General features: G+C 35.7%; 1 protein-coding gene across 1 annotated transcript; it reads right to left on the reverse strand.

The window, feature by feature from the left end:
* Window positions 1-4,149: 4,149 nt before the first annotated feature.
* On the reverse strand, window positions 4,150-5,178 carry LOC124398068 (heat shock protein, alpha-crystallin-related, b11). The gene has a single exon (XM_046868081.1). The coding sequence runs from the start codon at window positions 5,024-5,026 to the stop codon at window positions 4,388-4,390; it is 639 nt and encodes a 212-aa protein (XP_046724037.1). The 5' UTR covers window positions 5,027-5,178; the 3' UTR covers window positions 4,150-4,387.
* Window positions 5,179-13,063: the final 7,885 nt, after the last annotated feature.

Consider the following 13,063-nt stretch of genomic DNA (forward strand, 5'->3'; position numbering starts at 1 on the left):
TTACTTCCTTAGAGGAAAAGTTTAAAACATTCAATTATACAATGTGGATGATGTTTATATCGTGTTTGGAGAAGGCTGGAGCGTCACACGCGTTAAAAACCTTCTGTGGTTTATTGCTAAGATAGCGGGGAGGTTATGCCTGACAGAATCAATGGACGTGTACTCAGAGCATGTGCTGATGAGCTGGTGAGGGTCCTAACGGATTTATTCAACCTTTTCCTAGCAGAGAAAAGGTTGTGCCCACCTGCTTTAAGATCACCTCCATCGTGCCAGTGCCAAAACACTCCACCGCAACGTGTCTTAATGATTATCATCCAGTAACGCTCACCCCAATCATTACCAAGTGATTTGAGCAGATGATCCTGGCACACCTCAAAACCTGTGTTCCTGCCACCCTGGACCCACACCAATTTGCCTCCAGTGAACAGGAGCACAGAGGATGCAGTTTCCACAGCGCTGCACTCTGTCCTCTCTCACCTCTGCTCTTCCACCCTCATCCTAAGCAATGGAGTACCACATGGCTGTGTGATAGGTCCCTTTCTCTACTCCCTCTTCACCCACGACTGCAATCCTGTAAATGGTTCCAACATAATCCAATTTGATCAGACTCATCAAACACAATGTTGAGTCAGCCTACAGGGAGCAGGTGAACCACCTGGCTGCATGTTGCACTGACAACAACCTGCTGCAACACCAAGAGGACCAAGGAGCTCATCGTAAACTTCAGGAAGGAAAAAGGAGGCACACACCCATCCATATCAGTGGAACAGTGTTAGACCATGTCACCAGCTTTAAATTCCTAGGAAACAACATCTCCGAGGACCTCTCCTGGACAAAACAGCTACAAAAGAACTTCTTCCTTCAGAAAAATCTTTCTTCAGACATCCTGGTGAACTTCTACCGTTGCTCCATTGAGAGCATCCTGGCCATCTGTATTACAGTCTGGTATGGAAACTGCTCTGTGTCAGACCGGAAAGCGCTCCAACAGGTAGTGAGAACTGCCAAATGCATTGTGGGAACTTTACTCCCAAAAGCTGTTGATATTTACTGGAAACGCAGTCTCAGGAAAGCTCACATTATCACAAAGGACTTCTGTTACCCTGCCCATAGACTGTTTGCAAGACTAGCAGGTTCAGGCTTTTTTCTTACAGCTGTTTCCATGATTAACTCTGCACCCCAGTATCACCACATACCCTTCATTCTTCACTATGCCCCCATCTTAGACACTCACACACACACACACAGAACTGAATTCTATCGACTGCGTCACCTTACTGCAGGTTGCACTGCTTATAATACACCTTATGCACACTGTAATACTCAACATTGCACTATAATAACCACATATGTTGCACATGCTCTATATAAAATATCATTTTGCACATGTATATAATATTCATTAACAACGTATAAAATATCTTCTTCATTGTACATAATCACCTCCGTGTACTGTTTATTTTTATTCATATTGCTAATTTCATATTGTTCATTCATCTGTCATTATTTATGTGTCATATATATACCAACCTGTGCATATGTAAATATGTAACACTGCTACAAATGCACTTCTGGTTTGATTCTAACTGCATTTCATTGCCTTGTACCGTAACTTGTGCAATGACAATAAAGTTGAATCTAATCGAATCTAATTTAATTTGTGCACATTGCACTTGCATGACCGGGTAAGGCTATATGTCTATGCTAATAATAAATCATATTTCTAACTGAATTCTATTAAGTTGTAGGGAGTGAAATTTAAGGTTATAAATAATGTGCTACAAGGGCGACAACAGTGATTTGGAATCACAGGAAAGAAGAGTCTGTGCCGCAGATGTGAGAGCGTAGAGAGAGATGAGATGGGGTTAATGTATTAGTTTTACCTCCCGATGTTCAATGAACCATGTTGGGATTTCCCAAGCTCCTTGTCGGTGTCCGAACTGCAGTGGTGATAAACCGATCAGCAGAACAAACTCCAGCGTGCGGAGTCAGAACAACGAACTCGCATATAAAACCACGTGCATTACAAAAATAGTTGTTGTGTTCAATCATAATTAATTGCATACATATTTATTTCATGTGATACTTGTTGTGGTTGAACAGTGTGTGAGGGACCCCTGATACAAAATGTGTCAAACATAGCCACTAATATTAATAGAAACCAATCATATTACGCTAGTTATATTATGTTAAGAGAATTAGAACTATGTTGTTGTTGTACATGCATCACTGTGTATATGTTTTTTATATATTTTCAAATGTTTCAAAGATTTATGCATCATAACTAACATATTTTGATATTAAAATCACAATATATTAAGTTGTTTACAGTTGTCTTTTATTTGAATAGATTTGCAATTTTATACATTTTAATTTTACTATCAGGATATACACTCAAACAGTGTGTAGAGCCTGCTGTGGGAAAATCCCAGGAGATCTGCAGTTTCTAAAGTACTCATACCAGCTGATCTGTCATCATGGTTCAAATCGAATTAATGTTTCATTTTGTTATTTGATGTAAACATTACCTGAAGTTTTTACTTGTGTCTGCATGATCTTTTTTTTGCATGTTAAGGTGTCACATGATTGGCTGATTAGATAACTATGTGGCCACTGTATACCACGTAAATGTTGGTGTGAAAGCGTGATCATTTAAGACAAAAGTAAAAACTGGATCCAGGTACTAAAATTGGATTTAAACCCATATGGTCACTTCACTGTTACTTTTTAAGATGTTAGCAAACACTCATCAGCTTTGTCCTCTAATCTTCTTCAAGCCCTTGATATATAAACAAGTGCATCTTTCGCTGACATGAATGTATAGATTTTTCTGCCATGTCCTTGTCACATTAAATCAGTGCACAGGCATTCATTCTCTTCTCAGTGATGTGATCAAAACATTACATTCTAATTGAATGAATTATTAAAATCTGTGTAGGATTTTAGAGTTAGATTTAAACCTGATGTCAAGATTCATAGAGTCTTTGAACAGCAGACAGTGGATAATGTCTGATATCATGAAGAAATGATTTGTCGCAATTATGTAGATATTAAAAGATAAAACAAAAAGCAAACCATAACATTGAGTATAATCCACCAATGCAATTTTTATTAGCCTATTGCTATGCAAATGTGCAATTTTCTGTAAATGGACTGACTGATTGATTTGTTGATTAATTAATAAAAAGCTGTCCATTATAAACAGACAGAAATATATAAGCATAATATCATCAAGTTTTTTTCCACTCAGAATACTCAATAATTTACAGCACATTTTTAAATGCTTGAAATAAAATGTCTGGTATTTGACATGGGACAGCTGTTGGCATGCTGAGCAACTTGTGCTAAATTTAAGCACATGACAAACATTATAACGGGATTTATAATTTCCATTATGTTTGGGAATTTATATCTAAACACTGTTAAGCAGGGTTTGGGTTAGATGCTTAAAATTAGCTAAATTATTTGCCATATGTGCAGAAGTGTCTAGAAACTTACCACAGACTATTTGGTTTACTGGAAAATTCTAGCAATCTTCTAAAAGATTTTGGATTGAGCTCATGGGTGGGGGTTTGTACGGTTTTTTGTAGAACTATTAACCAGTCGAAATGAAACATTCAGGAATTTATGTATATATGTAAGCCAACATGCAATTGCTGTTTATTTTGTGTTTACTGCTAGTAGCTTCTGAGAATTCGTGGTGTTTATTAGATAAACTATATGCTAATTCTGCTTTATAATATTGGTCCATTCTTGATGTAACTCATAATTTTTATTATAGTAAATGAAAATCATAGTGTTAAAATATTTTAAAAGGTTTTAGTCTATTGCCTATATTTGGCATTTCTATTATTCACTTTAATCGTCACACTTTCTAAATTATTATTAACAAAAAAATTTCACGCCAAACTAATGTTGATTAATTGTTCCTTTGATGGAACCTCTTAAAAACCCACTACAACAAAAGCTCACCTATAGTATATAAAATTACCTTTTGAAATGTATAGTGTATAGTGTATATAGTGTGAAATGCAGTGTATAGAGCAGTGTGATTAATAATTTTTTTATATTATTGGTTTTGTGAGTTTGTTGTCTCTTTAAGGCAGGTTATAAAGTTGCAGGCAAAACAAATCTTGAAAGTACAGTAAAATATATTTTTGATGGAAAAGAAAAACTTTAATATTTTCCAACACGAATAAGCCAGTTATTCCAGTGAAATGTTTAAACAATGAGGTGCATCCCCACAGTCCAAATCTAACAAAACCAAATAAGTTAACATTATGTGATCATATTTGTACTGTTGCAAGAAGTTGAACACAGTATTAAAAACACCTATACAATTTGTAATAAATTAGATCGAAAGTATATGGTCATTAATCAGTGTAGTACATTAATGAGACTGATCTGCATTCTTAGCGGACTCTTCCTGGGCCGGCTCACCCTGGCTCTGTGGCTCTGCACTCTGAACTGGAGGGCTGTTCACAGCAGGAGTATATGTAATAGGCACCACTCTCTCATTTGCCCCAGCAGAGGTCTCCTTAGGTGCTTGGATCTGTAGCTGGCCATTATTTAAAGAGCAGGTTACTGCCTCAGGGTTCACGCCATCAGGAAGGTTAAACTCCTGGCGGAATTCTTGGCATCTGTATGAGTATGATCCTTTCCCATCATCCTGCTTCTTCTCTGACTTTCCGCTCACACGCAGCTTCTTGCCCACTTGTTTGACGAAAAGCTCCTCAGGGGCAAAATCTTTCGTGTCCAGGGTCACTGCGAAGCGGTTGTTTTCTTTGCCCAGCTGGAATGAGATGGGTTGGAACACAGCTGAAGGTGAAGTATGGTCGATCTCATCGAAGATCCTCCTGTGGAGTCGCTCCATGAACTCCAAGCTGTGTTGCATCTCCTGCATGTGCCTCAGCATTTCTTGTTCAATCTGGTAGAAAAGAGGTCTTGTCTCAGGCCAAAGACTGCGCACTGGCCAGTGGAAGTCCACAAATGGGCTGAAGGGAGGCTGAAATGTGCGTGGGCAAAGCATTTTGGATCAGTGATCAGCGCTGCTGTGCTGGTTCTTTCTTTCCCGTTTGCTTGTCTCAGCTGTCTCGCTGCTTCTGGTTCTGTGCACTCAGCCTGCCACTTTTATACCCCGGGGTAGAAAGTTCCAGTAGTATTCCAGCTTCAGTCACTATGTGTCATTCGTGTGCCAGAGTGCAGTGACGGCATGCTTGCAGTCATACTCCAAAACAAGATAGATGGATGTGCTCGTGTGATCTAACTGCCACATGCCAGAGCAGTGTGTCCTTGTTTCTATTTACAGCACACTGACAAGCTTCCACAGACACATGCTGGATACTTTGTTTTGTCATTAAACTACCTTAAACACAGCTAAGACTATTAATACTCTTATTGTGTAAGAGAAATTGGGAGCTGAAAAACTAAGGGATTTTGTACTTTAATTGAGTATAATTGAAAAGTAATAGTTGTACTCAGTTTCATTTACATGAAAAAAAAAAACCCAATTTGTTACATTTTATATAATCAAATATTCATTATCATGGAGCAAGGCATATTATTTTTATTAATTAAAAATAAAATATTTAAAAGTTGGATTTAGTTCTAGCAGCTATAATCATTTCATTCACCATACTCTATTTTTTTCACTCTCCTGAAGTGAATAAGAAAGAAAAAATAAGCTTGTTAATAGGAAACTCTGAGTTTACTCTAATGTAAACTCTTCTGCCCTGAACCTTTTCTTTATCCCAAAACTTCAGATTAGAGCATTATCTCTGTGCTGACAATGGAGCCCCCCATACATAAAAGAAACATCTTAATCAAAAATAAACAAATCTCATCAAATTATTACGTTTTCCTTTGTTAAGTAAAATCATGTTATGATTTATTTGTATTGTTAGATTTGAATTACAGTATGTATATAACATGTCGCAATGAATATAATTTCACATTTAAAAAAATTACCTTGAATTACAACGAATGAGGTGGATGTGGTAAAGATTTAATCAATATTTAGATATAATACCCTGTGTTTTAATTAAGCTGAATTTTTCTCATTCAACTCTTATATAATTCAAATGACCATGGAGTGTCATAAATATGTTATGACCTACTTCTCAGTGTCAGGATAAAAATTCCCAATCATTTACCATAATAATGTTAGTCATGTGCTTATATTTAGTTTCTCAGCATGCTCTCCATTCAAGGACTGTCCCTCAGACTACATTCATAGCAGACATATTGCTGCTTAAATATTCCACTCAAAAGGCACCACTTAATTTTTTTTGATAATCAAATTAGAAAAAATACTAAAGTAAATAAATAAATAAAAAGCTTAAAAATAATATGGAAATTTATATCATACTGCTGGTAAATTCTGGATTCTGATTGGTCCAAACATGATTAATTTTCTATATTAGCAGCTCTAAAAGTAGAGCAGCTGCATATCACAGGTTTATATTTATGCCATAGTTTTAATATGTTTCTCTGGTGACAGTTGCTCCACAACATTAAATATAAGAATAAAGAGATAAAAATAAAACATCTTTAAGATTTAAAATATTATTTTATATTATTATATATTATTTAAAATAGTGGTATACATTGCTGTGATATAAGGGGAATAAAACACTTTGGTGTGTGTTGGAAATGACCTAACGATTATTATACAGGACATGATTTTTCTATAACAGAATAACATAGAGTGACTGCTTTATTAAGGGTGTGAATGTTTCTCAACTTGTCTGTTGGCTTTAATTTAATTATAGAATACGTTTTTCAGTACATTTAGTTTTATATTACAGGGAATTATAAAATAGCCGATTTCTCCATCTTCTATGTAGTATAGGACATAGGCTGCATTATTTGACAATATAACACACAGCCAAGGAAAAAAATTCAACATTTTTTAAATTATAATATAATATTCAATATTTATAGACACTATAAAACAAACTGTACCCATCTTCGCTATTTGTAATAAGAAAATGACGCATGTGAACCATATAAAAAGTTCATTTTAAATGGAGGGGGTACAAACTTTTGCGCTCAACTGTACTGTATTCTGAAAAGCGGCTCTACTGCTAGCGACGACTTTAGCAGCCGAAAATGGTATCCGCGTTTCAGGTCTCTGTGCTCATGGAGGTAATATTTTATCATAAAAAAATGATTGTATTAACAAGCATTTTTTTTATTAGATATACTTTAATGGGTGTTTTAATGGCTAAGCGAGAAAGCCAATGCGAAGACGGTATAGGAAGTTAGTCTTCGCTAGCATACACAGGCTATATTGCTAGCAAGCGAATGCTAGAAGGCTCTCGATGGATTTGATTTAATAATGAATCATGGCTGATTTATACGGTTTGTAAAATAATATACGGTATAATATATATCAATCTTTTTTTCCCCGACAAGAGAAGGAAGGAAGCCGGTTAGCTTATACGATTTTTTTTTTCTGCAGGCGAATATGTATAACTTTATTAGTCGAGTAGGAGAGATTAGTGTCTAAGCGTGCATGTATAATAAATAATCATAAAACAATAATGTTATAGTACATAGACTTTATTTTTTTCCTCTATAAAACAGACTGCAAGATGGCCAGTCCTGGAAGGATTTGTGGAAAGCAGAGATCTGGTATGTTGCTTCTGATTTGTGATTTTTGTTTTTCTCCAAATTAAAACTTCAGTTACAGTGTATGTATGCATGCATACATGTATATAAGAACATATTTTGTATTCAATATTTCTACTCAAATTAGGTGAACACTATAGAAATTGCAGCATTTTTTTTTGGTTCACCATTTTTAAGGATTCAAAAGTAATCGGAAAATTGGGTGCACAGTTTATACCATGAGAGAAACTTTAGAGACCGATGGAAACCATCATATGCACACATCAAGTCAAGTCAAGAAGCTTTTATTGTCATTGCAACCATATATAGATGATGCATTACACAGTGAAATGAAACCTTCCTCCTGAACCCTAGTGCCACATACAACAACAATCACAGAAAACACAGGGCTAAGGACTAGTGTGCAACCTGGTGCAAACAGTGCAAAAGACAACACAAAACAGTGTAAGACAAATACACAAAATACAAAATAGCGCCTCCAGTAAACCTTTTGTATATTGCACACTGCGGTGTGTAAAAGACGTAAAGTGAACATTGTAAGTAACGAAAAATGTAAACAAAATGTTGTGCAAAAGAGCAATAGCAGCAATCCAAAAACGGCATGTAAACAGTTTATGGTAGTGAAGTGATGTAATGTGAGTGGTACTGAAGACATGGATGTGTAAAGTGAGTACGAGTGTGTGTTGAGTCCAGGTTGTACAGATCAGTCACATAGTTGTGTGAGTGAGTTTCAGTTCAGTTCTGTGTTGAGAAACCTGATGGCTTGAGGGAAGAATCTGTTACACAGTCTGGATGTGACGGCCCGAATGCTTTGAAACCGCTTCAGAGGGTGAGGAGTGTGTGTGAGGGTGTGTGGTCACAATGCTGTTGGCTTTGCAGATGCAGTGTTTGGTGTAAATGTCCATAATAGAGGGGAGAGAGACTCTGATGATCTTCTCAGCTGTCCTCTCACTATCCTCTGTAGGGTCTTGCGATCTGAGACGGTGCAGTTCCCAAACCAGGCAGTGATGCAGGATGGAGGAGGGAGATGGGCTTTCCTCAGCTTTCTCAGGAAGTAGAGATGCTGCTGGGCTTTTTTGGTGATGGAGCTGGTGTTGAGTGGCCAGTTGAGGTTATCCGCCAAATGAACACCAAGGAATTTGGTGCTCTTGACGATTTCCACAGAGGATCCATCGATGATCAGTGGAGAATGGTCGCTCTGTGCTCTCCTGAAGTCAAGAACCATCTCTTTCGTTTTGTTGACATTCAGAGCAAATGAAACAAAGATCAAAGTATCGCAGAATATTGGGATTGGAAGAGATTGTAGAAGAAAAGAAACTGAGTCAAAGCATATTAGTATTATGGTGTGGTCATGTACTGTATGGCTGCCAATTGGACTGCTTGTTTTGTATTTGATGTGACTTAATAATGTAAATGCTGACAACAGCAAAATATATTTAATATTATTATTAAAAGAAATTTTTAACTTTTTTAAGGCAAAGACGTGGAAAGTTCTCCAAATTAAATACTCTCAAATTAAAGATGGCAGTCTGCACGTTTAGATTATTTGAATTGCAATTTTACCCCTTATGTACTGTCGTAGCTGTACTGTAGACAGCTACAATTTTACAGAGGGACGTACAACAGCCTAGGATTTTATTTATTATTTTTTCAGACGTGTTATAACATTCTGTACATTTAAATATTTAAGGACCTGACTGTGTAAAAGTAAATGCATTGAGTAAACATGTATATGATTCTGTTGTATAGTGCCACCATGTGAGAGCTGTTGGTCACTAACTATGTCATTTATCTCTACAGTCAACTCTCACACTATTCATCTTTGATTTTTTTTTTACTTTTTAATAAAAATTAAAGCAAAAATATGCTTTCCTTGTTATGTGTTTATAAAACATGGTCACTTGGCAAACATTAGTTAAGTAATTGTGGTTCTTTATAGGAAAGTTTTCCAAAATTGTCTGGTGTGATGAAGCAGAGTTACTGTTATCACATAGTTCTAATTATTTTCCCAGAACACCTCACCCTAAAGTGTTTTAATTTGCTTGCAGCAATATTTTAACAATTAAAATTTTTTACTTAAAAACAGCATTAATACATTAAAAGCTAGGGCAGTCTACTACTGGAAAATGTGTGCTATGTTCAGTATGAAAAGTATATTTACAGAGGCTTTATTTGTGGAAAAAGCTAAAATAAAATACATTTTGTGCAAATCCCACTACAGCAAACAGAAAACAGCAACAATCATTTTTTTCCCTGAATTTTTAGCTGTTCTGTTTCAGCGAGTCCCCTCCCACCTCAGCCTCAGATCCTTTTGGAGTGGGACCTGATATAGTCTTCTACTATTGCATCCCATCCTTCTCACAGTTAGACATGTACACACTCAGATGTATTCCTGGTCACCATAGTTATAAATTTAATTACTTGAGTTACTGTACTGTTTGTGTCAGCTCAAACCAGAAAAATGGCAAAACAATTTTAGAGACTGTTGTACATGAAATTAATACCTGCACTAACTCATACTAATAATACATTAGGATATAATGATATGCATGTGTTAAAGCCTGTGGATCATATACAAATATAAATTATGATAATTGTGTAAAACTAATTCATTATGTTAATTGTGTTAATTTTATGATAAATTATCAGTAGTAATAAAAATGTTTACATTTGAACAGTGTTTGGCTTGTGGGTTATCCCAAAATAAAGTTTTTTTTAATTAACTACATCGTTTGCAATTCATAGCAATGTCACTATCACAGTGCTTTGAGACATGATCAGATCACTCCATTGGCATGAGCTTATACAAAGTTTCTCAGGACATTGATCCATTCATGCGCATAGGAAGGTTTATTGCATTATTAACATAGTAAATGTTTCTACTACATACTCTAAGTATGTATTTCATTAATATTCATAATAATTCCTGTGTTTAGTTTGTAATTGAGATATTTTTTTGCCTGAACATACATTATATTTTATAATTTGAATGATTTATTCATTGTTCCAGAGACACTCTCCAAAATGAATAATTCATAGTAAATAAATGAAAGAATAATCCATCCAGGGACAACAAATGCAGATTCATTTTTAATAACTGGCAGTTTATAGGCAAATTTGCTTTGTGTATGGAAAACATAATTTGTACAGGTTTAACGATCCACCTTGAGTGAATAAAGAGAATAAATGTATGTAAGTATAAATAATTATTATAAAGATGCCCACAGATAGTGTTGAAAAATGCTTTTTTAAACTGCATTTTAACATATGCCCCTGCAATGCTGCCAGGAACCCCTAGGGGTCTAATAGCAAAATTCATATATTTAGATGTAAATAAATTGTTTCTAGGTGTCTGTTTTATATACAGCGTATAGTCCTAAAGGGAGGGAAGCGTAAGATTAAGCTCATTTCCTGCTTGTAGGTTATATATGCACAAAGGGCATGTCTGCAAATAAATTTCCACATACAAATATCTATAAATATCTATATCTTTCCACATACACTATTTATTACTAAGCATAATAAACATGTACACTGCTATGGTATCTGACATCAAGATGTTTGCAGGAGATTCTTTTAGTCATGTATGTTGAGAGGTGGGGCTTCCATGGATCAGACTTGTTTGTCTAGCACATCCCACAGATGCTCACCTTAATTAAAATCTGGGGAGTCAGCATCTTGAACACTATGTCACTGTTTTTAAACAGATTTTGCCATGTGGCTGGGAACATTATCCTGCTAAAAGATTGCACTGCCATTAAGGAATGCCATTATTATGAAGGGGTATACTTCGTATGTAACAATATTTAGATTTCGGTTAAAGTACCATCCACTTGACTGTCAGGATCCATGTACAAGCAGAACATTGTCTCTATCATCATACTGCCTCCATTGGCTTGCCTTCTCCACATAGTGCAACTGGGTGCCATTGCCTCCCCAGGTTGGTAACACATACATGCACACCAGACCCGTCTATAAAACCAGGCCTTGTTCTTCATGCTCCATGGTCCAGTTCTGATCTTTACATTATTGTGGCCACTTTCTGCGGTTGACAGGAGCCAGCATGGACACTTTTACTTGTCTGTGGCTAAGCAACCCAAAACACAGCGAGCTGTGTGTCCTGGAATCTTTGTCATTGCCAGCATGAAATATTCAGTCATTTAGGGGTTTTCATGGAATTTGACCAGACAAGCTAGCCTTCACTTGGCATGTGCATCACTGATCCTTAGGTGTCCACGACCCTGCCATCTGGTTTGTTGTCCTTCCTTGGACCATTTTTTTTGTATATACCAATCACTGCAATCCAGGAACACTTCAAAAGACCTGCTGTTTTTGAGATGTTCTAAATGTTTTTTGGCCTTGTCGAAGTCATTCAGATCCTTACACCTGCCATTTTCTTTCCTGCTTCCAACAATCAACTTCGATCCATGTTGCATATTGCCTATTAGCAACAATATAAGAAAGCATAGAATTTGCTTTCATAGTTGTTTCACTAGAGCTTACAAAAAGTTTTAAAATCTGGTTATAATACTGGATATAATAATTGCCCATTGTAGTTAAACATGCTTCTAATAAATTTTTCATTTAGTTTTGTAAAAAAGAAAAGAAAAAGACAGTTATATCAGTTATATTTTTACCCATTTCTGAAAGACAAAAGCTCTAAAGATAAGTGTACAGCTATCACTGTTGCACACACAACACAAAGAGGGAGAGCAGCTGCGTAATCCATACTTGGTTTAGGACAAATCCCAGGATTCAGGTCACAGTTCAATGAAAAAAAGTGCTGAGTTTGTGCATGACACTTACTGCAGGTTTAAGTGAACTAGTTCACTTCATTATCATTGTCCTATTGATAAATGTTTTACTTAATCAGATTAAAATTTATTTTGCAATAACTACCTGTCATGTTCCATTGATATAATTCTGAGAAATATAAATATATATATATTCTAACTGTATAGCGTATAGAAATAATGCAAAATTTAGGTCATTGCAATTAATCAACAGACTGGGAGAAAAAGTTAACTATGTGATCATTGAACTTTTGTCTTTAATGAGAATTGAGCTGTATTTGCTCATATAACCTTGGCCAATGACTACTGAGCAGACTGGAAACTGCTGAGAGTTTGTATTAGATAAGAGGATTTATTAGACATGAGTCGATGCTAATAAATGGCTGTGACATGTCATGCTAATTACAGATCTGCTGGAGATAAAGTATTCATAATATTACCACCAACAAATTCTCTGAGAGCAACCTTAAATTTTACCCTATTAATATTATTTACATGACTTAATATTTCAAAATCTTGTTATTCTGTAATTACATAATCAAAAAAGGCAAACGATTCCATAGAATTTCATGCATAAATGAATGTGAGCTTGAAAAAAAATGAACCATTCATACTTCCTTAAGAGTAAAGCTTTGCAATTT

Source organism: Silurus meridionalis, chromosome 15 (genome assembly GCF_014805685.1).
Source record: "Silurus meridionalis isolate SWU-2019-XX chromosome 15, ASM1480568v1, whole genome shotgun sequence".
NCBI classification, from domain to species: Eukaryota; Metazoa; Chordata; class Actinopteri; order Siluriformes; family Siluridae; genus Silurus; species Silurus meridionalis.